This window comes from Lontra canadensis, unplaced genomic scaffold, assembly GCF_010015895.1.
Source record: "Lontra canadensis isolate GAN:19392208 unplaced genomic scaffold, GSC_riverotter_1.0 scaffold31, whole genome shotgun sequence".
NCBI classification, from domain to species: Eukaryota; Metazoa; Chordata; class Mammalia; order Carnivora; family Mustelidae; genus Lontra; species Lontra canadensis.
In genome coordinates, this window is record NW_022631025.1 from 14892392 (window position 1) to 14919817 (window position 27426).

The following is a 27426-nucleotide window of genomic DNA, read 5'->3' on the forward strand; positions in this document are numbered from 1 at the left end:
CTGCAGAATTTCTCACAGTAGTATCTGAATCAGTGTTTGATCAAATGACTGGATGATACACTGTGCTCTGGCAATCTTGGGGCCCATTTTAGAATTCTTTCTACCACAGGGTTGTATCAAAAAGACAAGATACAGCAACCAATAAATAGAAATTGCTAGAACACTGCCATTTATGTCTGTGGACTCCAGGTAATTGTTAAAATTCTTTAAAAGTAGTCTTAACATTTGCCTCAGTTTCAGGTATTGTCAGAGATCACATCACTAATAGTCTACCTATGTATCTGCAAGATGGCAAAAATGTGCATTTTCAAGTACTATAAGGAAGAGATATATATATATACTTAGTGCCCACTATGGGTTCTGCATAACCATCACGTCATTTCATCCCCACTTTGTTCCTCTGAGGTGGTTATTAGTGTCTCCATTCTCTGAAGAGGATGCCAAGGTTCAAATTGTTCAGTGAAAATCACAGCATTGCACAGGGGGCACAATTTTCATCCATTAATCTTGTAAATGCAAAAGTGCATTGCCAATGTTAACCAGTATTCACAATAAATAACGTTAGAAAAAGAGGAAGGGCACAAGAACCAATTCAGAGGGCCTCCCAAATGGCTAGATCTGTTGAGATAGTTTGTACAACAAAATGACAGCAACATGTTATAATTCATATAATAAAATATATGCCTGTTAATCCATACTGCTATAAATCACTAAATAAAAAATGGGGGTGAAAGGAAAGGTGATGCTTTACAGAATTCCAATTAATAGATGTAGGACGGATAATGGAAATAGCAAGTTACCATTTGACATATGCCAGAGCAATAAACATTTCATGTAAGAATCATCAACATATCCTAAAATTCATGGACAGAATATGATGAGAAATGGGGTATTTACATAGTCTCAAAGTGTCTTCCAGAGGATAATTATTATGTAGGAGAAAATATTAACTTTATAACAAAGAAACCTGGCCAACATCACGTTAACCAAGTAATCAATTTATAGTCACCAGTGACAAGACAGGTTGATATCCAGTGCCTTCGGGGGTGATGCATTGAGGATACATTGCTTCTACGGAGTTCTCACCAAAAATGCGTAATTCTGAGAAACATCAGACAAACCAAAATCCAGGGCTACCCTATAAAATAACTGATCAGTACTCTTCAAAAAGTACTAAGGTCATGAAAGGCAAATAAATTCTGAGGAACTGATTTAAAGGAGATCGAAGAGATACTACAGCTAAAAAATAAATTGTGACCCTGGATTGAATCTTGGGCCAGAAAAAGGGTGTTAGTGAGACAGTGGTAAAATTTGAAAAGTCTAGTATTTGTACATTTTTTTGACATATCCCTTAAGACTTGCCTGAAGTCACTCTTTCCATGTCCTCATAATAGCATTATAGAAATATATGAACATTAATTTTCTCATTTCCATAATTGTACTGTGCTAATGGAATATGCTATATTAGGGAATCTGGGTGTATACAACTTAAAAAAAATTCTTTTAAGCTTCCATCTTAATTTATCCACCAAATAATTTTGCTGAATTATCTTGAGGTTTACTAACAACTTTTTCTAAAAGGATAGAATTATATCAAATCACTATCTCTGTGTATATATATACACATACACACACAAACATGTATGTATACATCTTTACATATTCATATTCTACATATTAAACTTATTTAAATGTTTACATTAAACTATATACACATCTATATAAAAATGTTCAGCCTTCAACATATTGATAGCAAATATTTTCCCTGAATCTTTACCTTACAGTTTTGTATGCTATTTGACACATAATGCTCAAAACATTGACTTTTGATTTGTTTTTTCAAGTAAGCTTTAATACTGATGGTGGGGCTTGAACTCACAACCCTGAGATCAAGAGTTGCATAGCTCTACCAACTGAACCAGCCAGGAACCCATCTGAGCTACTCTGAGTCTCCTATTCACTCACCTGCAATGTAGCATCCTATGAAATTTCTCATTAAATGACCACCTCCTATAGTTCAATAGGTAGATAGGTAGATATGTCTTACTTTTTATTGTTTCCAGTGTCTTACTATTTCCAATGTTTTATTATTTCATCTCTGTGACATCTTTTGTATGCACATCTTTGGTAAAATGCCGAGCTTTGTGATATGTTCTGAGAAAATGGTTGCCATTACCTTCCCATCAATAGAGAAGAACACTCATTAATTTGCTCATGCAATTTTTATTGACTATCTACTATGTGACAGGCACTGTTCTAGTCAGTAGGAAGAGCACTGAACAAAAATGGACCCTCTCCTACCCTCAGGTCAAACAGAAGGGGGTAAGGTTTACTGTTTACTGTTTACTTCTTCCTACAGCAATTTAACTGCCTCCCCCACTTGCTTGCCATCCTTGATATTTCAATTCTAATTCTTATCCTGAAATTTCTAGTGGCAACTTAAAGTGTAAGTATAACTACAAAAAGCACATTTATTCTATTTTTTTTAACCTACAATAAGGTTATTATGAGAATTAAACAAGATGCAGGTAAAGTACTTGGTACACTGCTTGACAATCAACATAGCCTCTGTGAGGTAGATACTATTTATTGTTTCTCATATTACAGTTAAGGAACCTGGGGCTCAAAGATGAAAAATAACTTGCTTAATGTTACATAGGTAGAAAGTGGCAGTACAAACCTTTGAATCATGTCTGACACCAAAGCCTTAATTCTTAACCACAGTACAAGTCTTCTGTTCTAGAATATTCTCATTAATGTCAACCCATACTTAAATCCTACAGGTATATACACAACATTGTTCCCCACCCCCCATTGGCATTTATCACCCTTTCTCAATTTTGGATCTACTGGCATTAACAACAAAAGTATACAGGGACAAGTTACTCAATTACAAATCCAACACTCTAGACTTAATACAAAAGTTAATTAACTTAATCATTGATATTCAACTCAAACACAAACTGCTTACTTTATTTTTTTAACAGTAACACAATAACTTACTTGTAACAAAGCCACTGAAAGAACAAAATAAAAACAAAGCTAATTAAGAGGAGTTGCTTCATCTCAAATGAGTTATCTCCTTTAAACAGGAAAAACTACCATTAGTCTAGTGGTTCTTAAAGTTCTCCACGCATTAGGACTGGGGAAAAGGAGGACTGGTGTTTTAAAAAATAGCTATACCTAAGGCCCATCTCAATTAAATGGGAATCTCTCCAGTGGGGCTCAGGCAAGGATTTCTGAAGTGTTTTCTGTGTTGAGAACAAGTCTAAAGTAATAAGCAATAAAAACCATGCCCTCAAAACAATTCGAAATCAAGAAATTAAAAAATACAACTAAATTTCTTTCTTCTTACCCAGGAAAAGGGCGGGGGGCAACACCTATTTGCTCCTCATTGTTCTTTAACCATTTATGATTCCCCAAAGTAGAGTTAAACAAGTATCAAACACTGGAAGCTATGCAAACATGCTACCCAAATGGAAATTTTCACTACTTTACATTTAGAAAGTTCTTTTAAAACTATACCACCTTTAAGAATCCCCCACATTTTAAGTTTGCATAGATGTTTAAGCTGGCTATCTGTTCAACTAAGAAGAGGCAATACAATGTACTAGAAAGCATTTTATTAATAAGAGTTATTATAAAACAATACTTATTTCATGTACCACAAATTAACTTTTTGGTACACAGAAGAGGAATTATGTGTGTTCTCCACCTACTTTGAAAACTGTCAGAATTCCTTTTTATAAGATGAGTATGTTCAAATTTCAAGTCTAAACATAAATTTTTCTTTAAGAGTACATATATAAAATACTTCCCCTGTAACTGTACTATATCCTTAACAAACCCCCTTGGGAGTTTCAGTAGTGACTGTAGGTATTTATTTTTCAAACAACTTTTCCTCATTTCTCAGGTCTGGGAATGGTATCACATCAAGTATGGAAAATAACTTTTCTCCTTAAGAATACGTGAATTCGTTTAAGAGATGTCCCCTCAAATTGAGAAAAACCTATTCTTCAACTCCTTCTGTCAGGACTCCATGTCGATCTCAACCACTTCATTCTTGCCTGGAAGCGTTGCTTCTGGCAGGTTATCTTCAACTACATCTTCGATGTCTGCCAGATCAATAGGTGGTAAAGGATTCCTCCAATACTGGAAGGAGTTATACTGCCAAAATTCTTCATTGAGCTTTAGGACAAAAAGAAAGATGAAAGTATATCAACAGTTTATAGAAAGTTACTTTTTTTTTTTTTTAAGGCAAAAAATTTTCTTGTTTTAAAGGCAAACTCACTTAAGATTTTGTGGTCTTTTATTTTGCATCTTCAACAAAGACACCTTTAAATTCTGCCTAATCAAAGTGCTTCATGGACTCAGTCAAATCTGTGCATTTTCATATTCATGGATTTGTGAAAATATTTTGTTAGTAGTTTATTTTAAAAGAATTTCTTCCAAGAGCTTCTCTTCTTGATAATTTTCTTCTATTTTTCAACCAAGAAAAACATCGGAAAATGGGTCTGGGTTTTTTTTTTAAATGTTTTGTTGTGGTTTTTTTAGCCTTTCAGTGAGGAAAACAATTTATTTAAGAAATACACACATACCTTAAAACTTATTTTTGGTCTTTCCCCTTAGGTTTTGGTATTTAATTTAAGGGGCTGACTTCATAGAAGATAAAGTATTTTGACACCTTGCCAAAAAACTTTTAGGTTATAAACATGCTAAATAGCAAGAAAATCTTAAACTGATTATTTTATTAAAGATGTACGATTTGGTACACGGCCAAGACTTTTAAATCAGTATACTAACACTGATAAATGCCAGTGAGTACAGGCCCTTTTAAAATTCAACAGATTCAGGGACGCCTGGGTGGCTCGGTTGGTTAAGCAGCTGCCTTCGGCCCAGGTCATGATCCCAGCGTCCTGGGATCGAGTCCCACATTGGGCTCCTTACTCGGCAGGGAGCCTGCTTCTCCCTCTGCCTCTGCTGCCACTCGGCCCTGCCTGTTCTCGCTCTCTCTCTCTCTCTCTGGCAAATAAATAAATAAAATCTTAAAAAAAAATTCAACAGATTCCTCTGAATGGCTATAATATCGTTTCAAGTTATTATGAAGTGAAGCTGATGTTCCAATGAAGTTCAAAACTGGCAAAGAATTTCAAAAGCAGCCCCAAAATACTTTGTACAAGGAAGCAGCACTGGAATTATATACAGGATTCCAAGGTGACCAGTTTGAACGTTAACACCCTACCCAGATGAATATGTATATACCTATACTACTCAGTTGTGTTTTCACCTTAGGCTCATACTTGCTGACACACCACTATCCAACACAAATGATGAAAGCCTTGTACGTAATTTTTAAAAAAGTAAAAAAGAGATGGAATTATTCTTAACAATATTTTATTTGACCTGATATATGCAAAATATTATCATTTCAACAAGCAGTCTATTTTTAAAAATTAATGAGGTATTTTACATTATTTTTGTCATACTAAGTTTTCACAATCTGGCAAATATTTTACACTTTTAGCACTATTCAGACTGGCCACATTTCAACACTTAATAGCCAGCCACGTGTTGCCAGTCACTTTACTGAACTGCACAAGCCTATTAGGAAATCTCAGTAGGAAGTACACTGAGTGCCTTAGACACTAAGGCTTAGAGAATTAAGAGTGTCTTTGGAATTTCTTTATAATGGGATAAAAAAATGTAATAATCCAAATGATGTCCCCCTCCAAAATTAATTTTGATAAGCAAACAGGGTTAAAAACAAGGGTCAAGATCTCCACCTTTTGGGAAAAATCTACTGTTCAAATTACCTACTTCAAACATGAGCCCAGAAAAGATCATTTAAAGACATCAGTGTAACCTAGTAGCTAAGAGCACAAACTTTGCCACCAGACAGACCTGGGTTTGCATGATAACTCCACCACTCACTAACTCTGATCTTGATCTAAGTCTGTTTCCTCACTGGAAAAGGCAGGGCTCTTTAAAAAAAATAGTAATAATAATAATATTTATTTATTTATTATTTATATTTATGGATGGGATTTATATTTATGGATGGGGGGATGCAGGAGAAGGGGAGAGAGAATCTAAAGCAGGCTTCATGCCCAGCACAGAACCCAATTTGGGCCTTGATCTTACAACCCTGAGCCAAAATCAAGAGTCTGATGTTTAACCAACTGAGACACCTATTGCCCCCAGGACTCTTTCAAATTCAGGATTAGTACTGTAATTGCTCAATACTGGTAGATATTATATCCCAAGAAAACTATGAATCATTCATTATTTTCTTCTTAGGAATAGAAAAAAAAAAAACATTTCTGCTAACTTTCCATTAAAAATAGCTAAGCTGGGACGCCTGGGTGGCTCAGTTGGTTAAGCGGCTGCCTTTGGCTCAGGTCATGATCCCAGAGTCCTGGGATCGAGTCCCACATCGGGCTCCTTGCTCAGCAGGGAGCCTGCTTCTCCCTCTGCCTCTGCCTGCCACTCTATCTGCCTGTGCTCACTCTTGCTCTCTCTCTCACAAAAAAAAAAAAAATCAAAAAAAAAAAAAATAAAAAAAAAAAAAAAACAATAGCTAACAGGGCCAGCAGAGTAATGAATCTCCATGAAGTGACACCATCATGAGAAAACACATAAATATTTAATTAAGTAATACCTGGTTTTAGTTCAGTTCTCTGGTTAAAAATACCAAAACAAAACAAAAAAAGAAAAATCCAACAACAACAACAACAACAAAAAACCATCTAAGACAACTCAAAAAATATTCTGAGGTTCTAGGACTGAAAAAAGGTATCATTATTCTGCCTCAACTGAATCCTCAATGTATAAAGGACATATTTGAGAAACTTTTCCTAAATGAGATTCCAAGGGTGAGGATAGGGACTATTCTGAGTGCCAGGAACCAAGGAGAGACATTTACTACATGAATTAAAAAGCCTTTTTAGCTTCTCCATGTTTTCATCATAACCTGTATCTTGGTAATTCACTGTAAATCTCTTAAAACCCAAAACCTCCATCTTTGGAGGCAGGAAAGAAGGGAGCTGGAGAAAACATGTTCCTCTCTTAAATTTGCAGAAGACAAGAAGCTCACGAACAAAACCAACAAAAGGAAGAAACGTAAGGATACCTGGACTTTTGCCAAAAGAAAAGAGGAGGGACTGTCTTCTTGAAGAAGGTATGCCTTTGGCCAAACTTAGTCCTCGCCGTGGGCCTACAGTGACTAGGAAGCAGAGATCTGCCAAATGCAGTCACTGCTGTGAAAGATACCGGTGTGTCTGAAAGATTCTAAGAAGGTTTCTCTGTCAGTCTGCTAACAAAATTCTCCTTCCTTGCCTACCTACAATTTCCATATTTTCCTCTTATCAATCTGTGGCATACTGCAGTCAGTATGTTCTGGTAGAAAAGACAAGCCTATTTATAGGTGGGGTACCAAAATGGTCTAAGAGGAAAAGTTTTCAAAGTGCCCAGTAGTTATCTCTGTATCAAATAGGTCTGGATGACTTACCATTTTTTTTTTTTAAGGTTTGCCACTGGCAACACACGAATATAACTGTAAATTCTAATTATTCTGTTTTCAAAACAAAAGGGCTATCATTTGGTTGTTAAGTAAGCAGATTTTGAACATCTAAAAGCAATCCGAAGTCTTAAAAAACCCCTCATGTTTTCTAAATTCCAAGACAACTGGCGGTGGAAATATTTACAATTTAGAATTTCATCCAGAAATGCTCATCGTTTACTGTCCAAAGGTAATTTCTCACAACCACACTTTGAAAAAGCTCTTTCCTAACTATCAAATTCTCATTTTATTGCGTTTTTCACCAAAAAGTCCTGCCAAAGGAACCTTAATTCACTTTTTGTCTAGCAAGGCATTTGGTAAATTCTCCATAATATACTTAAAACAATGGGAAAGTGTGAGCTGGATCCCACGATGTAGTGCTTGAAGAGTTTGGTGAACTGAGCCCTACATTTGGTCTTTCTATTGCCAAAGCTTCTGGTAAGTCAACCCAGAACTGCCAAAAACCAGCTTTAATTCCTAAGTCTAGGCCAAACCTGTCCAATAAATATTACTAATGCCAGCCACAAACATACTTTAAAATTTTTCTAGTGGCCACACTAAAAAAGTACAACGGGTAAATTTTCATTACATTTTACTCAACCCAGTATCTCCAAGTTCTTTCAATAGGTAATCAATATAAAAATTTTTGAGATCTTTGAAATCTAGAGAGTATTTTACACTGAAAACACACCTCCCTTTGGACTAGCCACATTTCAAGTTTTCAGTTGTCCCACAGTTAGCGGAGGCCATGGTGAAGAGCGCGGATCTAGACAAATCAGATCTTAGGTGCAGAGATGGGGCAGGCCCGTTCCCCCCAAAATAGTAACTCTTAACTCTTACATATGATCCTAGTATAGACGCTTTACTTTAAGGTCGAAATTAATTTTCAACAATAATCCTTTTTCACAGGATGCGATCTAACACTGTGAGTTATTAAATACCGTTTCCCAAAACAGGGGCGGCGGGGGGGGGGGGGTCCTTCCTCTCTACCAAAGCGCTTCCCATGCCTACAGGCCGTCCAACCGATGGCCACCACATTGGTCACTCTCCTTAGAAAGAAATCGATCATGAATTGTAGAAGAAATCACCGTTAAGCCAAGGAAGGTGCGCTACACCGTTCTCCATTTGTCGTTGAACAGACCTATCGCGGTTCCCGGTTAAGTCTCCAGAAAGCTCAAGTCCGTCGTGACCCACACTCCCGCTTTCCTCTTACACAGGACAGGCACGGCCGGTGCAAGCCCACGTCTACCTCACCCCCTCATTTACCCAGGTGCTTTAAGGTGCTTGACCTCATGCTTGGCAGGTTGGGGGACTCTCCCCCAACCTGCCAAGCATGAGGTCAAGGGCTCTGGGGCCCTTCCTGTGCAGCCCGGGAGTCCGAGTCCTTCCTGCAGCAGGGACCCCCCCGGCTTTTCGCCTTCTGGGACTTCTTGAGGCACACGAGTCACGATGTGTTCCCTCCTGGGGCGCGCAGGGGCTGCGTTAAGGGTGACCCCCGTCCCCTCAAGCCGCCCGCCCTCTGGAGAGGTCAGCCAGCCCCCGGCCCCTACCTGGCGCGGTGCTGCCCCCCAGGCTCCCTGCCGGGGCTCTGTGCGCCCCGCCCCGTCGTCGCCACCGCCCCTCGGGGGCCGGGCGCCCCGGGGCTCCTCCCCTGGCCCGCGAGGCCGCACCGGAGGCTGCTGCAGCGGCGGCTCGCCAGTCTCCAGGCCTCGGCCCTCAGGCTGCACGCCGCCTGGAACGATGCTGTCCCGGCCGTCGCGACGCTTGCTGGGCGAAGCTGAAGGCTCAGTCATAGCCCCCGCGTCGATTTTGCGCTTTCGAGGCAGCTCCGGGACGCCGACTGGCTGCCCGGGATGGGAGGCCCCCGGCGGCGGGATCCAGAGCGGCGGCGGGGGCGGCGGCGGCTCCTCGGGAAAGTCGCAGAGCAGGAGCCGCTTCCAAGGCACGTGGAACGTCAGCGGCTCGGCCGCACGCCGCTTGGCCATGGGCCCCGGAGCCTCGGGCGGAGCCCGCCAGGCGCGGGAGGCCGAGCGCGGATAAGTCTGCGGGCGGCGGGCGAGGGCGGGGCGCGCGAGGGCGGGCGAGAACCAGCCCAGGGCGAGGGGGCGCCGGGCAGGTGTGGCGGGCGGAGGGGGCGGGGCGGCTGGGCCCGGCGCCACCCTGCGCGCTGCCCTCCCTGCGCTCGAAGTACTGCCGGACGTTGGGGAGCTACCGCGAAGCGGCGGAGATTCGAACCTGCGCACAAGTGTGCGCGCGCGTACTCGCGCCGGCCAGGCGGAGCCGCTGGTTGGTGGAGACTGGCGGGGCGCGCTTCCGAACGCCCCCGCGGCCGGAAGTGCGCGCCCCGGGGGGAGGCGGGAAGGCGGCTGCCGCTTTATTAAAGGCCCAGTGGCATCGTTCCCCGGAGGGCGTGACCTTGTTTCTCCGAGGGCGGCGAGGGGCTATGCAAATCTCGAGCTTGGGGAAGCCGTGTAGGTTTAAGACATTCAGGATGTATTTGTTAATATTCCCTTGGAGTCAGTGGCCTCAGGGACGCTTGCAGGAGGTTGAAATCACCTCCAGGAGGTACACACTCTCAGCAAACTAGTGTTGAGAGGCACTGGCGCCACATTAAATGATCCTTTCAGGCGGACTTCTCTACAGGGGTGGGAACTGAGGGCAGTCGCTAAAGCCAACACGCAAAAACTAAGCAAAACAAAATCCAGCCAAGGGTATGTTTTGCAGTGACTGTCGTGGATTGGCACCACATTCTTCGAAGATCTTTTGAATAAAAATTCACTGATGAAGTTGCAGAGGACATGTGCAACTCATCCAAAATAGCTCATCCCAGAGCCAAGCCTTTCCTTTTCCCACTGAAACCTAAACTTGTTTGGCTCTTTAATTACGTGGGAAGCACACAGAGTTCCTTCCTTCTAATTCGGTGCGATGATCTGAAGTGAGATTCCAAGACCTTCCTTACAGCTGAATTTGTTGTCAAGCGAAGTGAGGGGGGTGAGAGCCGTGAATTTACTATAGCTTGTATTTTGATGGTTGGTAAAGATACAACCAAGTAAACAAAAATGAGGAAGAGAGCTGCATGATCTTGAAGACAGTGCAAGTAAGATAGCTATTCCAAGTGGTAAGAACTTAACCTATATTATTTACCCCATGCCAAGGTTGTGAGAACAGAGGCAACAACTTACTTACTAGGCACAGAAATATAGTCTGCTCGATCTTTCCATTTCTTCTTCTTTGGAATTGATAACCTATCAATCTCAAAGAGCAGATCACACAGATCAGTTATGAAAGAACTTTTATTTGAAAGGTTTTGAGGGTGTCCTTCCCCAGAATGATAGAAGTCGGGGTTAGCTAATAGAGAGGTCCACTCCTTTGTGGTCGTCACCACGGACACTCTGTTTTTCTAAACTGTGAAATACATCATATGTATAAAACACAAAGGAATGATAGTAAGATGCCCAGCACCTAGTTTTATATATAGAATATTACTTGGGCCAGAACATGACAAGGTCCTTACCTACTTCTCCTACTGGTGCCTTTCTCCCTTTCCTCCATTCTAGGTAATTGCTGTTTTGAATTTTGAATTAACCATCCCTTTGCATTACTTTGTAATTTTCTCATTTGTGTTTGTGCTCCTAAATAATATTTTTGGTGTTGCTGGGTTTGTTTTTTTAACACTTTATGGAGCCATAACTGACATAAAATAAAATGCATGTATTTAAAGTGTGTACTTTGCTGAATTTTGACATATGTATATTCCTGTGAAACCATAGCCACAATTAAGAAAATACACATCTCCATCACCCCCATTTGCCCTTTTGTGATTCCTTTCTCCTCCCCTGGTTCCTTCCAGGGGAATGTAACCACTGCTTTACTTTCTGTCATTATAGATTAATTTGCATTTTCTAGAGTTTTATATAAATGGACTCACAGTGTATAGTGTTCTTATTTGATTCTTCAGCACAATTATTTTGAGCTTCTTTCATGTTATCACATTTTCATTCCTTTTTATTTCTCAGTACTTCTGAGAGTGGCTGTATCCCAATTTGTTTCTCCATTCACCTGTTAATGGACATGTAGGTTGCTTCCAGTTTGGGGTTATACAGATCAAGCTGCTGAGAACATTTTGTGTGTAAGGCTTCTTATGGACATAAGATTTCTTTTCTCTTGGGTACATACCTAGGAGTAGAATGGCTGGACCATGTGGTAGGTGTCTTTAACTTTCTAGCAAATTGCCAATTGTGGTTATAACATTTTACTTTCCCATCAGCAGTGTATGAGAGCTCCATTTCCTACACACTCTCTCCAACAATTGGTATGGTCAGACTTTATTTTTAGTCCTCATGTATCTTATTATGGTTTTAATTTACATTTCCCTAATGACTAATGTTATTGACTAATGATAGTTTATTTGCTATCTGTATCTTTTTTTTTTTTAAACAATTTATTTGTGAGAGAAGGTGAGAGAGAGAGATCATGAAAAGGGAGAAGGGTAGAAGGAGAAGCAGACTCCCTACTGAGCAGGGAGCCTGATGTAGGACTCGATCCCAGGACCCTGGGGTCATGACCCAAGCTGAAGGCAGGTGCTTAACCGACTGAGCCACCTGGGCACCGTATCTGTAGCTCTTCTTTGTAAAATGTTCAAATCTTTCATCTACTTAAAATATTGAGTTTTTTCTTTCCTATTTTCCTTATTTTATATTTTTGTGCATGTAATTTTCATTCACTTATGTTGACTATGATATTCCATCATATGAACGTACTCTGTTGATAAACATTTGAGGGTTTTGGGTTTTTTTTTTGTTTTTTGGGTTTTTTTTTTTTCCAGATTTTTGCATCATGTGCAGTGAGCATACTTGTTGATTTTTTTAAACTGAAGTCTAATTGACATGATATATCCTATTTTCAGGTATACATTATAGTGATTTGATATTTTTATACATAATGAAATGATTCCCATGGTAAGTGTGGTTACCATCTGTCACCATACAAAGTCATTACAAAATTATTGACTATTCCCTGTGCTATACATTGCATTTCCTGATTCTTAGTTTGACCTATAGATCATTTGTGTTAACTTTGCAAGTATCAGAGGTTTTCCTAGATATTTTTCGACTTGATTGCTAGTTTAATTCCTTTCTCATTTAATTCATTATCTGTGTAATTTTCATCCTTTTAAATTTATTGAAATTTATTTTATGATCCAGCCTACAAATTATCGTGGTATATGTAATGTGTTCTTGGAAAGAACATAATATCCTGCATGCATTTGGCGTAGTATTTTATCAATGTCACTTAGGTCACAGTGGTTGGTAGTGTTTCTCAGATATTATATGTCTTTATAGATTTGGGGTTTCTTGTTTGGAGGGGGATTTTTTTAATCTAAATGTTCCATGAATTGTTAAGAAATAGGTGTTAAAATATCCAATTAGGACAGTAGATTTTTCTGTTTCTCTTTTTAGTTCTCAGATTTCGTCTGTGTATTTTGAAGCTCCATTATTAGGCACACATATATTATGTGTATGATGTATTAACCCTTTGTTCTTATGAAATATCCCTTTTTATCTCTGGTAATGCTCTTAAATTTTGAAGTCGTCTTTAATAGCAGTTCCAGCCCTCTTATGCTTACCATTTGCACAGTACATTTTTTTTTCCCCATCCATTTACTTTCAGCTTATCTGTCTCCTTACATTTAATGTTTCTCTTGGAAACACCATATATAGTTGGATTTTGCTTTTCTGACATTATGACAGTTTCTGTATTTTATTTTATTTTATTAAAGATTTTATTTATTTATTTGACAGAGAGAGAGAGATCATAAGTAGACAGGCAGGCAGAGAGAGAGAGAAGCAGGCTCCCTGCCGAGCAGAGAGCCCGATGCGGGACTCAATCCCAGGACCCTGAGATCATCACCTGAGCCAAAAGCAGAGGCTTAACCCACTGAGCCACCCAGGCACCCCTGTTTCTGTATTTTAATTTGAATGTTTAGTGCTTTAACAGTTGATAGAAATTATTGAGATGACTGGATTTAGGCCTAGTCTTCTACTACTTATTTTCTGTCTGTTCCTTTTCTTTTTTGACTCCGTACCCCCTTTCCAGACCTCTTTTGGATTAATTCAGAATTGCTTTGAATTTAATTTTAATTTAATCCATTAAATACCTGTTTGTATGAAATTTTCAGTGATTGCTCCAAGGATTGCAATATACATCTTTAATTTTCCACAGCTGACTTCAAGTTAACACTGTTCCACTTCATGTAAAGCAGAAACCTTGCAGCCCCTCACTCCCACCCTCACTCCATCCAGGGGCACTTTTATATGGACCCAACGGGATTTTCTTCCTGCCCTATAATTCTGTCTAAGCAACTCTCTAATTTCTTTCTCCAGCACTTCTTATGGGTAATGACTCAGAACTCATCCTTACTAATAGCAAAGCAACAAAGAAGGAAACTTTTCATGTCTTCATGGTAAAGAAGGGATGTGCACTCACTAATGTTCTGCTTATCTTGAAATTTGCCTGTTTCAGACTGATTAAAGCCCTACAGCAGTTTAGGGTGGGGAAGTGGTTTTAAAACTTTTTTTTAGCAACTACGTACTTGCCTGACGTTTTCCATCTCATTTAATCCTCGGAACTCCATGGCAGGTATTACTGCAAATTTAATAAATAAACCTCACCCCAGAGCATGAGACCCTTGCCAACTTTTCAATGAATCCAGCCCTGACCACCCTATTTAAAATTTCAACTCACTCAGCACTGCCCAGGACTCCTGAGATTCATTTCCTGATTTGTTTGTTTGTTTGCCTATAGCACATATCACCTTCCAATCTATTACATGACTCACTTACTTATTATTCTTACTGTGCCCTTCTCTAGGAAGTAAGCTCCTTTAGGGTAGGGTTCTTCATTTTTTTTCTTCACTTGTGATATACTCGAGCACCTAGAACAGTACCTGACATATATCAGGTGCTCAGTACCTGATTGTTAAATGAATGACTGTTCGTCATTTTCGCTTGGATGTTTCACAGGCATCTCCTCGTCCAATCTTGTGTCCCCCCCGTGTATCCCATCATTTATCCAACCAGGTACTCATATCAGAAGTATAACTGGACCACGGAAAATTCTAGAGTTAACACAGTAAACAAAACAAAAATCCGTTTCGTGACTCCCCAAGTGAAGCTTATATTGAGGGAGATAGACAGGAAACAAGTACATCTCTCTGGTGCTGAAGAAGAACGGAGCAGAGTAAGGATGGGTGAGGTTACCTTAGGTGGTCAAGAAGGGTTTTTCTCAGATAAGGAGACTTTTGAGCAGGGACCTGAGGAAAATCAGGGGTGAGTTGAGCATTTATGGTGACTGATTGTAGGCGGAGGTAATGAGTGCAAATGTGCTAAAGTAAGAGCACATCTGGCTTGAGCTTGGGACAGCAGAAAAGCCAGTGTGGCCTTTTTTCCCATAGTGTTTTGGCTAGTTTCTATTGCTGTGATTTGAAGCTCACAAACCTTTTCTTTTCTCACGTCTTTTCTGCTGTTAATCTCATAGGCTGTATTTTTCATCCCAGACAATGTGTTTACTATCTCCAGAAGTTCTGTGTAAGTCTTCTGTGCATCCCTGTATAGCTTTCTGAACATAAAGAACAGTTACACTCATGTTTTAATGTCCTTCTCTCCTAACTCTAACATCTTTATCGGTTCTGGGTTGGTTTACATTGATGAATCTCTAAGGGTGTTTTGTTCTGTGTCTGCATACATGGCAGTTTTTTATTGGATACCAGGTATTACAGGTTTACTTTGTTGGTCCTTCTTGCTCTGGCCTTGGGAAGTTACTTCACCCACGTGCCTTCATCAGTGCTCTGTAGATCAGTGTTTGGAGGTGGGAGGGGGCTCTGCTCTGATCTCCTGAGTGCTCTCTGTGTAATTCCCTCCTTTCAGTTACTCTGTCCTGCAAACTCTAGCTGCCTTGGTTTCCCCGGACGGTCAACATCACATCACATCCTCAGTTCAGGCACACTGCCAGGCTTGGCAGGAAATGCCTTTTACTTTGACTTCAAGGTTACATTGTTGTATAGCTTTTAACTTTGAGATATGCCTGCTTCCTTGTTTGTTGTAGGAAATTGTATTTATTCATTATATATAAGTATATTATATGCTGTGTATTAATATATATAATATACAAAAGGAAATTCATCAGCCTTGTAATGTTCAGACCATTGACTATGACATACCTGATCTTATTCTGTAAGAACTCAACCAGTATAAAGAAAATTGTGGGGGTGCCTGGGTGGCTCAGTGGGTTAAAGCCTCTGCCTTCAGCTCAGGTCATGATCCCAGGGTCCTGGGATCGAGCCCCACATCGGGCTCTCTGCTTAGCAGGGAGCTTGCTTCCTCCTCTCTCTCTGTCTGCCTCTCTGCCTACTTGTGATCTGTCAAACAAATAAAATCTTAAAAAAAAAAAAAAAAAGAAAATTGTGTAAATTTCCTTGCAGACTGGAAAAATACCAGTTTTCCTCTTTGTACTAATTAAGGTACGAGTAAATGGTGATTGTAGCAGGAACACTTGAAATATGTAATACGGATTCTTGATCATATCTGCATGTGTATTTGATAAGTTCTTTTCTTCTTTTAGGTCTCAGCTCAAATAATCATTTCTTTAGGAAAGTCTTAAGTTAGCATCTCCCTACTGCTCAGAGTACCCTGTACCTGTCCCTTATGATGGTGACCTCAGTTCTTACAATTAGCTAATTACTTGTTTTTGTTGTTGTTTTGTAATTACTTGTTTGACACCTTTCCTCGCTATGTAAGCTCTGGTGGGAAAAACAGTAACTTCTGACCTTTGATCAAGCCTTATTCCTGACACAATGCAGATTCTCAGTGTTTGTGGGGTGAAGGAAAAAGTGAAGACCGCACAGTAATTAGTGGGGCTGGGATACTGACCAGGTCTGTGTTCCTGGACTCGGTTTCTTCCTTCCCAGGTGTCTGTGATAGTGAAGAGCAAAACAAAAAACCAAAGATTTTAATGTAGTTTTCAACATCAGCTTGGCCACCATTAAAATATTTAATAATGGGTTGTGTTAGTGAAGATATTGAGAAACAGATACCTTGTTTTAAATGTAACCTTTTAAGAGAGCTATCTGACAAAATCTATGAAAATTTTAAAATGCGCTGCTCACCCTCAGGAATTTACACCAGAAGTATGAACGTGTCCGCTGAGAATGGACACAAAGCAGTATGTACTGGGACTACTCATTGTAATATAAAGCTGAATAGCAAAAGGTTGAAAACAATCTAAATGTTACTTGTTAGCATTGTGTGTCTGTGTGTGTGTATTATACATACAGACATGCAGATTTTATTAAAGGAATTTACGTGTATGGATATAGAACAATTGGTAAAACGTATTTAGTCAAAAAAGTAAGGTTCGCATGTATATACACATATTTATGTGTACATTTTTTTGGTATTGCATTGTCTGGGTTGCAAATTTCTTTACTATAGGCCAACACTTAGTCTCTGCCTACTGTAATCTTCTGTTGGGAACAATTTCCCGTGGTTTTTTGCACTTCATATTTTGCAAGCAGAGGTACTGGCTAACTTTATTCTAGGTTATCTTTTCAAGGATATATGTACAGTGAACAGGCTTGGAAGATAGAGACTGTCTCCTGGAACAAAGGGTAGGTTTATTTACCATCTAGCATAATATCTTCTCCTAGTGCACTTACTGCTTGCCCATCGTGAGAGAGTAAGATTTCCAAAGCTCAGGGTTCTTCTGTAATACAACCCAAAGCTTGTGCCAAGTGTCACCTAGCACTGTCTTGTGTCATTCTGTGAGATTTGGGTCTCAGGGTACTGGGCAAAATTAATACTTGGGCTAATGCTATTGCTATGAGTTATAAATTCTCCTTTGACTTTGATGTAGGAGTTTTGTGTCAAAAGTGGCTATTTTATAAGCTAAGAAATCTGCAGAAATTTTTCCATTTTGGCAGTTGTGGATTAGCAACTCAGTTTGGAATAGTTGGGAGTCTCTTACACAAAGGATGTCTGCACTTCTCTAAGTTTTTTTTTTTTCATGGCCTTCCATTGCTCAAGACAAAGACTTCGGGTAAAGCAGGAGACTGGAAGGGACATTGTTTCTTTTTAGGGAGCAGTGGAAGCAAACCCCCTCTGCCTTAGGGAGGGGGTAGGAAAACCTCTTATCCCCAGGACAATGGTAAAGATCCTTAGAGGAAAAATAAAAGCAAAAATCAGGACATTCTTGCTCAAAACCAACTATAAATACATGGGGAAGAGGATGGGAATGCTGAGAAAAACCCACTTATGAGGCCTAGGTGACAGAGGCTGCCTAAGACTGGGGCTACACTAAGACAACAAGAATTCCCATTTTCACTACCATGAACCTAGCACAGACTCACAAGGAATGGTAGTCTACCCCTCGGGTGGAGGTAGGAGCACATAGCAAAAATCCCTCTGTGGCACAGGCATGCAGACACAGCTGAATGCTGGAGAGGGTGTAACAACACTGGGAAAAACCGTCTGGCATCCTGTCCTCTACTCTAAGCACAAGGGGAAAACACGTTACTGCCAGCAGAGGTGGAAGCCAGTGATGCACTGCTTGCTGATAAAATGCAAACCCAACTCACCTTCTTGCAAGATGGACTCAGCCTACCATACCAGCCTATCAGGCTCATATTTATACCTGGGCATAAATACTGTTTATCTCAGTTTGTTTTTTGTTGTTTTTCTACACAACAGATCGAATTCAATACCGGAAGACTCAGGAAAAAAGCAACAGGAGGAAACAAACAAAATGTGAAGAAATGAAGCAATTAATAGAACTAGACTCAGAGCTGAGCAGGATATTGGGGTTATCAGTCTTTATCAATCAAGCTCCTGTAACATATTAAAGGATATGGTGGAAATGGTGAACAACATGTATTGACACACAGGGAATGTCAGCAGAGAGTTAGAAATTATAAATTATTGGGGCACCTGGGTGGCTCAGTGGGTTGGGCCTCTGCCTTTGGCTCAGGTCATGATCTCAGGGTCCTGGGATGGAGCCCCGCATCGGGCTCTCTGCTTGGCAGGCAGCCTGCTTCCCCTCTCTCTCTGCCTGCCTCTCTGCCTACTTGTGATCTCTCTGTCAAATAAATAAAATCTTTTTAAAAAATTATAAATTATTTATATAATCTTAATTATATAATTATAAGTTTAAGTGGAAATGCTTGAAATAAAAAGCCTAACAGATAAAAATTCTTAACAGGCTCATTATTAGAATGGGCACAGATGAGGAAAGATTCAAGGAACGTGAAGATAAGGAAACAAAGAGGAAACATAAAGAAGAAAATAAAAAGTAAAAAATAAAAATAAAAAACAAACACCTGAACAGAGCATCCAGGAATTGTAGGAAAAGAACAAGCCATCTAATGTACATCCAATAGAAGTCCCAGAAAAGGGAGTAGGGCAGAAGGAATAATTGAAGAGATAAGATTTTTCAGAAATAGTAACATCAACCACACAGATATAACAGGGTAAATTGCAAAAGCAAACCAAAACACACATGCATAGACAATCCAACTGCTGAAAACTGAAAGCAGCCAGTTTAAAGAGAAACCCACTCAGAGAGACAAAAAAATGACAGCAGCGTACTCATCTAAACAATGGTGGTCTATAAAGAATAAAGGTGAACCTAGAATTCTGTACTCAGCAAATCTTTTACAAAATAAAACCTGAGAGAAAGGATTTTTCAGACAAAATCTAAGAGAATACATTGCCAGCAGACCTGCAATGAGAAAAGTTAAGGGAAGTTTTTCAGGTGCAAGTATGTCTAACAGATGGAAACTTGGATGCACACGAGGAAGTGAAGAGTGTTTTGTCACAAATCACCCCAAAACTCTGTGGCTTACAACAATAAACCTGATCCATTTTCTCAACCTGTGGGTCAGGAATTCAACATCAGCTTAGCTGGGTCATTTAGGGTTGCTGACCAGAGTTGCTCACCTGGTTGCAGTCAAGATGTTGGCTGGGGCTTCATCGAAGTCTTGACTAGAGCCGGGGGACCCACTTTCAAGCTCATTCTACACATGTATCTGTTTGGAGAAGGCCTTCTTTCTTCACCACGTGGAACTCTCCATGGTGTTACTTGAAATGTCCTCAGGACATGTATTATTGTCTCCCTTAATGCCAAGTGATCCGACTGAAGAATGGAAGTCCTTCATGACTTGCAAAAATTTTTACATTCTTGGCAATTGTGGGTTACCATTCTCAGTTTGGAAAAGTCTCAGACACAGGGGATGTTTGCACTCACAAGATTTGGTTTTTCTCATGGCCTTCCATTGGGTGATCAAGAGAAAGACTTGGAGCAGGTCAGGAGGCCAGGCCTCCCGGCTTACGATATGATATCCAGGATAGCTGCTGCTGAGGGGGGCTCGTGTAAGTCACACGTTTCTACCTCTCTCTCTTCATTAGAAGTGAGCCACTGCAGCCCACACTTCAGGAGGGAGAGGAATGAGGCTATACTGAAGGGAGAGGTTATCAAGAGAATCTTTAGAGGGGCACCTGGATGGCTCAATGGGTTAAAGCCTCTGCCTTCAGCTCAGGTCATGATCTCAGGGTCTTAGGATCAAGTACTATATCGCATCGGGCTGTCTGCTCAGTGGGGAGCCTGCTTCCCTCTCTCTCTCTCTGCCTACTTGTGATCTCTGTCTCTGTCAAATAAATAAATAAAATCTTTAAAAAAAAAAAGAGAGAGAAAGAGAATCTGTAGAGAAATCTTTAAAGCAGCACACACCAGAAACTATAAAAATGAAGCTAAGTAAAAAATATATTTCTGTTTTTATTGCTACAAAAGAATTCAGTTAAAGCATAAATAGTAACCATGTATTCTGGGGTTTATTATGCACATTAAAGTAAAATGTGTGACAATAGGATGAATGCTGGAAGAAAGGAATTGGAAGTATATTGTAGGAGTGGTAATACAACTATATATTCAGTGGTATAACACTTTGAAGGTGGACTGAGAATAACAATGTATATTGGAAGCCCTAAGGAAACCACTGAAACTTCTTTTTGTAAAGAGCTGTAACTCATAAGCCAGTAGTGGAGATGAAATCAAGAAAATAAGTCCAGAAATAAATGAGAAAGGAGGAAAAAAAGAAGAAATGGAACAAGTAGAAAACTAGCAAAATGGGAGGTTTAAATTCACCCATGTCAATAATTGCTTTAAAATGTAAATGGTTTAAATACCCAATTACAAGACAACAACAAAAAAAGACAATCAGAATGAATAAAAAGGCAAGATCTAGGTACATACTATCAATAAGAAACCCATTTTAGAAATAAATCGGAAAGTTGAAAAGTAGGATTTTTTAATAAGTGCTTGCAAAAACTGGCATGCTTCAAGGTCTATAGTTCAGTAACAGAATCATGCCAATGTCCATTTCATGGTTTTGATTACTGTCTTATAGTTACGTGAAATGTTACTTTGGGGTGAAAGCTGGAGGGCACACAGGAACCCTCTACTTTTGTGTAACTTCTCCTGTCTTCTGGCAGCATGCATGAAAATAATAGGCTAAGTCACTCACTCGTCAAAAGGGTTAAGACCAAGCCCCAGACTCCACAGTTTTGCTGACAAGTCTGGGATGCTGACAGACTTGGCATTCCAGATTTGGAAGGACAAGGTCCTACAGGCCAGTTCAGGAATATGAGAAATTCAAGGATACAGCAGCAGATGCTCTTACCTACATGGTTAATATGGCATGAAAGTAATGAGGCCCTTGTGTTCTGTAGTGATGAACAGCTACAGGTGGGTTTGAGATAAGTCACCCAAATGGCACCCAAATTTGCTCACTCTTCCCGGCAGGAAGAGATAGGGATGTTATCACCATAGAGCAGCAAGCCCTGTGGCCCCAGCCAGAGGCAATAAGGCTGCATCTGCTGACAGAGTCCTCAACTGAGATTAAAGTCCGCAATGAGGAATCTGCTATTCAATACAGAGGACCTGAAAACAGACGGCCGTTCGGTTGAACTGAGTGTAGGTGGCCCCTCGAAAGTGAGGAAGAAGCCTTGCCTATCAGTGCAAAGTCTTGCCACAGCCAAACGTGGCTGGCAGTGAAGTTGGGGCTCTGGGTGCCAGGATGGCCAAAGCTAGAAGACTGGGCTGGACAGCACAATGGCATGTGCTCGAGCACCAAGTAAAGGGCCCTAGGGGCTGGGCATGCATTGGATGCTGGAAGCACACGGGGGAGGAAGCAGCATCCTGCTCAGACATTAACTCTGGAGTCAGGTCAATGGAGAAAATCAGGCTTCCCTCCCACCATTTCCTCCCCCTGTCTCTGTGGACTTGCCTCCCAGCTGGAGGCAACTTGGTCTCCTGGCTGCTGTGCTATAGCCCATAATGCACGTGTTAAACTTCTTGGTTCTGTGATCCTATAGGGGAAAAAGACACTTGAATTGAACTGATAGTATGGACAGGGCTTGTGATGGGAAGGAAGGTGTGAAAAATTGTTAGCGGCTCATATGAGCCAGGGAGAGCTGGTGGCTAACTAAGCAGGTGAATACAAGAAGCCAAGACTAAACTCACATTCAAACCACAGGGAGCTTCTGCTCCATTTTCATCCTGGGACAGCACACCAGTCAGGGGTCAGCAGGGTCTGCACAGACATGGTAGTGGTTTCATTGCTAAAGGAAGTCCAGACAGGCTCCTGCAAGCTTGCAGACCTGGAGGGTGGGGTGGAAGAGGAGGAGGACCTAGGAGTGGGTAAAGTACTGAGTGGGAATATAGAAATGTGGTTTCCAAGTTTTCCCCCTTCCCCGCTCCTATTAGCAGGTGTCAGCAGAGGCACCTGAGGAAGGCTTATCCCAAAGCTGCTGACAGGCACTGGGCCAGGGCTGTCGCTGTGCACAGGAGCCTGCATTTTTTACTGTAAGTCCCACTAGAGACTGCAGTGCAGCAAGTCTTGTCCAGCGAGGCCAACTTTGTTCCATGAACCTGCCAGGTAAAGCCTTTGTAATGACCTAGGTTCAGGCCTGAAAAAAAAGAAAAAAGAAAAATCGCAGTTGTTTTTCCTAAGGAGTCAGACACCTCAAAAATAACCTCTCACTGAGGCCCTTTGGGCCAATTCAGTACATGTATCATGGATCTGATGTATTATTCACCTGCACATTTCCTTCCACTTAAGGGTCATGGTCAAGGGCTGTTCCTTCCTGGGTGGTCCAGCAGAAATAATACTGAACTCCAGGAGAGAGAACCCACAGCTTCAAAGACTTACTGGCTGCCTAAATTCTCACAGGCATAGCCAAGTACTACAACAGAATCAAATGCCAGACAATCACCAAAGACACCTTTGTACAAAAGAAGGAAGTTATTAATCTGCTACTAAGCTTTTGAGACTGAATGCCTCGTTGGGTTTGATGTTCTCATTTGGAGGTGAGTCAGTTTGGACTTGATGACTACCAAAGTGAAAAGGACGCAATAAGCCTTCCAAGTCAAAACAAATAGCATATTCAAGGGTGTAGCTGGCCTGGCCCTGGCAGCTTTTTGGTGCTATGAGAAAAGGGCAGCTATTCCTTTGGAGGTAAACTTAATGCCCCACTCTGCCACCTAAAGCAAAGTCGTTGGTTCAATGGGACTCTTGATTCACAGACATTAGCTGAACTCCTGGGCCTAGATCCCCGGTTGCCTATATCGAAACCTAGCAGGGTCCAATGCGCTATAGCCACTCAGGCCTCAGTGGCAGCCAGGTAAATCCAGAAGCAGGTCCTTCCTATCAGTAGCTAGAACTCAAAGCAGTGCTCTGAGACTGGCCAGCCCTCCCACTGATGGAGCTCGACACAGTTTTATGAACTTTTGGATGGTTGCCAATGACCTGTCTGGTATACCAGCTGAAAACCTAGACTGGCAGATTAAAGATACCTCTCTTTGGGCATTACTCTTAAATAAATTGTTCAACTTCTGTAATAGTTAAAGAAATGAATATTAAAATTAGATACTTTTTCCTGTCATACTGCCAAAAATGACAAGTTTAGCAAAACCTAGTACTGGCCAGAGAATGGATGCAAAGTTATTCCAAAACACTATCAGTGGCATGGAAAATGTTCATCATTTTGAAAGGCAAGTTGACTGAAAATGCACATGATTTTGGCTGGCTGCATGATTCTGCTTCTGTGTATCCAAGAGAAATAATCCAACTCTATAAGAGGCAGGTACTAGCAAGTTTCTACAAGTGAGAGTAACCCTCCATTAAGTTTTGTCTGTGCCTTCTCTCCCGTTACCTACCATCTTAATTTCTTTACAATTCCCAGCAAACTTTGATATTCAAGAATCGATACATACATACCTGTCATCTTTGAATCCCCCCAGGATTCCACTGAAACGTTTGTTTTTTTTTTTTTCACCATAACATTAAAACTAATGTCCTGGGACTTATCTTCATCTTTTTCTATCACTATACAGCAGTCAACACAGAGTGAAATTACATTGTCTATCTACCAGGTGCTTTCACATAGGATACTGCACACAGTAGCACATGACTGCCTTAAACCCTCTGAAGTAAGTGGTATCAGTCCTCTTACAGATGAGGCAACACACTCAGAGCATCTTGCCTGAGATGGCAAACAACAGTTCAGGGGAACAAACCCAGAGTAAGCGCCAAGTCCATCGGTTCTGCTACTAATGGCTGGTCCTGGAACTCTCTGGTACTGGTGATGTCCTTTAGAGTTACATTCTGTTATTTAACAAAACCAAAGACCAAGATTAAATAGTATTAAGGCCTAAGATACTCAAAGACCAAGTACTCTTATTATTGACTTTCTAGAAGCATATAAGAATAAGCTCATCTAAGGATAAGGATTCAAATTCCCACGTCTACAGTTACTACTGACTTAGATGGAAACAACCAAGCAAATACTGTTTCGTAGCAATTGGCAGACTTTAATATTCAAGAAAAATTAAGTCCATCATACACGTTAAAAATATAGGAAATTTCATGCAGACATGAAGCTTCCAATTCAGCCTTTGTGGCAACTTTTAGAATGAGAATTACATATAAATACAGTACATTTTACAGTTCCCAAACTTCATAATTTTATACTGTGATTTATACAGCTTCTCTTTATATTTTACATTTCCCATCTTGCTCACTTGATTAAAATACCCTAACCTGCACCGCTTCAGAATATGGAAAAAGGTGGGGGAAGCAAGCACAATGACCTATCTCCTCCTGCTTTATAAAAATGAAAACATTTGTATATCGAGCTAATATAAGGAATTAGAACAAAAAATTTTAAGGCTTACATACTTTAGTAGCTAGGACTACACATAAGAAATAGAAAATTAAATCCTCCAGTGACACTTCTATTATTGACTGATACCACAATTTTCAAGTTTCGAATATATTAACTACAAAAGCAATGAGAAAAAAAGTGATGCAGATTTATGTAGAATATTTGAAAAACAGTAGTCATGATAGGAGAAGTTAAAAACAAATGAAATAACTGATTTCAGAATTAACAAAAAGCTAAGCTGTAATTTAGAAATATAAGTAATATTATTAAAGAATAAAACCTGATAGCCAAAATTTTAAGTAGTAAAGCCGAGTCCTTGCTACCAATATATTTTTGCCTCTATGAGAAAAAACAAGATCGTTTGTTCTGATACAAGTAAAATAGTGAATACCAGTCAGTGAATAAAAAGCCTTTCGACATTACTCAAAAACAGCCTGCATTCCTTTCCTTTCAGTGGATTTTTTTAAATACTTAGGATCCTTTTAAACTTTTTTTTTTCCTGAAACAAAAACAAATTTGGATTTTTCCCCCTACCAATTAATTGAAAATTCATTCACATGGTAGTTAATGAAAATTCTAATAACTGAACATCTGCCAAGTATTGGGGGTAGAGGGAGACACAAAAAAGAGAAACAGTTTTTGGTTCTGTTTTTTTTTTTTTTTTTAAACTCAAGAGGCTAAGGCCTCCAGAATTTAGCAAGTCAAATAAACTTCACAGAGCCCTTTACTGCGTAACATGAGCAAAGGCCACAAGAGCTCCCTCACTGTCCATGGAAAAGCTCCTACTAATAAGATACCAAATTGCGTGGACTCCCCCAACCTAACAAAAAAGGCCTAAAGATTCACGAGTAAGTTTTCCTATTAGAACATGACATTAATCCTACAGCACATTATTGAGATTAAGTCTATCTAATTCAAATTGCCACAGAGGTCATTTAATGCCATCATAATCACCTATGAAAATATCCAACAAGAGTACTTCCTTTTCCCAAGAAAAGGTTACAACATCAGTCATCTCTGCTTTCCAAGCTACTAGAAACAAAATAAGAAACATAAAAAATATATATAAAGGAAAACTCCCTCCAATAGAAAAGATCTGCTAGAGGTAGAAATTTAAAGCAGCATATACTGTTTTAACTCCAGCTATCAGGGAACAAAATTGGTGTTAATCTAAAATTACATGAATGGCTGCTGCTTACAATATTGAAGACACAGACTATGGGCAGTAAGTTATCCCTGAATTTCATATTCAGAATTTCCCCACAGTAATACCATCATGACAGTTTATTGGAAAAAAAAAAAAAAGTGCTTGCTTTTGTGATCCAGGTAATTTAAAGAAATGACATTATCGTAAACATTCACTGACAAACTGTATTCACTTCTAGTTTAAAATCATACATTTCAAATGGGAGATTTTGTTATTTCCCCATTTTCTGAGCAGTACCTTGAATAAAGGTTTTTGTGCCTCACTTAAGAGTGTTCAGATCTCATACATTTCAGAGTGATTCATGATGAGTATGCTTTCAAATAATGTTCAGGTTAGTATGCCCCAAAGACTCTCAGTTACTTGAATGCTTAAATGCATTTTACTGGCCTGTGATCTTATTAAATTCAGCATTTCATAAAAATGAAATGGTTGATGCTTCTCTAAATTCAGCTGAGCTAGAAAAAAAATAATTTGAGTGATTAAAAGGACACACACACATTTTATGAATGGATTGCTTAGGTCCAAAGCAAATGAAGTCCCAATTCCAGATGCTGAATGTGACAGAGGATCCTCAGACTCTTCTAAAAATAATATGTGCAATGCACACAAAACAAAGATTTGGGGGGACTTCGATACTAGTAGTCATTAATATGGCAGACTTGCAACAGACAGCTTCATGAAGACCACTGGAGATAAAGTTTTCTCTACTGAAAGACAATTCTGGGCTTCAGGGAAAATGTATACTTGAAGACATTTCCTCCATTTTTACTTCTGTAGTACAAATATGCATGGCATAGTATATTTCTGAAAAAGCGATAGACGTATTAAGAAAATAGACGCTATTTCTAAATTTTGTTAGGAATAAGAAGGCACCACTGATTTGAGGTTGTGTCCTGTCATTGGGATAGTTGATTTTGAGTTGTTTATTTCAGGATTTGCTCTTATCAAACTCTTTTCCTGCTGATACCACTTGAAAACGTTACTGTGGTTTACGGACCACAAACAAGACACATTCATAGTAGTATTTCATCATGGAGAGATCATTCACAGTATATGTTGACAAGACAGATTCTTTTTCCACCTGGAATGCAAACAATAATCGTAATGATGATGATGACCATGAGTATAATACAACCAGTACTTGTGACAGGTACCACTGAAAACGTACTCTATTGACTTCTTACATACACATACCCCCTTAAGATTGGCATTATTAGTAATCGCACTTTACAAAGAACAGATTGCTCATGGTCACACCAGTAATAAGAGCTGGAACTCTCCATGACTCTGTTACATTGCTTCTCTTCATTTTTTTTTTTTTATATTTTTTTTATAATTTTATTTTTTATAAACATATATATATATATATATTTTTCCCCCCAGGGGTACAG

The 27426-nt window shown here is 39.8% G+C and overlaps 2 protein-coding genes across 5 annotated transcripts in view; both read right to left on the reverse strand.

Annotated features, from left to right (window-relative positions):
- Positions 1-2569: 2569 nt before the first annotated feature.
- CUNH9orf40 (chromosome unknown C9orf40 homolog) lies at positions 2570-9655 on the reverse strand. The gene is made up of 2 exons (XM_032866647.1): positions 9109-9655; positions 2570-4188 (listed from the first exon to the last, which is right to left on the reverse strand). Exons 1-2 carry the CDS (start codon positions 9541-9543, stop codon positions 4030-4032), a joined length of 594 nt encoding a protein of 197 aa, XP_032722538.1. The 5' UTR covers positions 9544-9655; the 3' UTR covers positions 2570-4029.
- A 15839-nt stretch (positions 9656-25494) lies between these two features.
- CARNMT1 (carnosine N-methyltransferase 1) overlaps positions 25495-27426 on the reverse strand; it is a 39127-nt gene continuing 37195 nt past the window's right edge. For 3 of the 4 annotated variants that reach the window (XM_032866648.1, XM_032866651.1, XM_032866650.1), the window contains one exon: positions 25495-27116. In XM_032866648.1, the coding sequence (XP_032722539.1) occupies positions 27015-27116 (102 nt within the window). In that variant the 3' untranslated portion in view covers positions 25495-27014. The remainder of the gene's footprint in view (positions 27117-27426) is intronic. The other variant, XM_032866649.1, reaches the window with a different exon arrangement.

Excerpts from the sequence above, each read along its gene's own strand:
- CUNH9orf40 (XM_032866647.1), bottom strand. The coding sequence starts at position 9,543 with ATGGCCAAGCGGCGTGCGGCCGAGCCGCTGACGTTCCACGTGCCTTGG. Across the intron at positions 4,189-9,108 it reads GGGGGGCAGCACCGCGCCAG|CTCAATGAAGAATTTTGGCA; the intron begins GTAGGGGCCGGG and ends TTTGTCCTAAAG.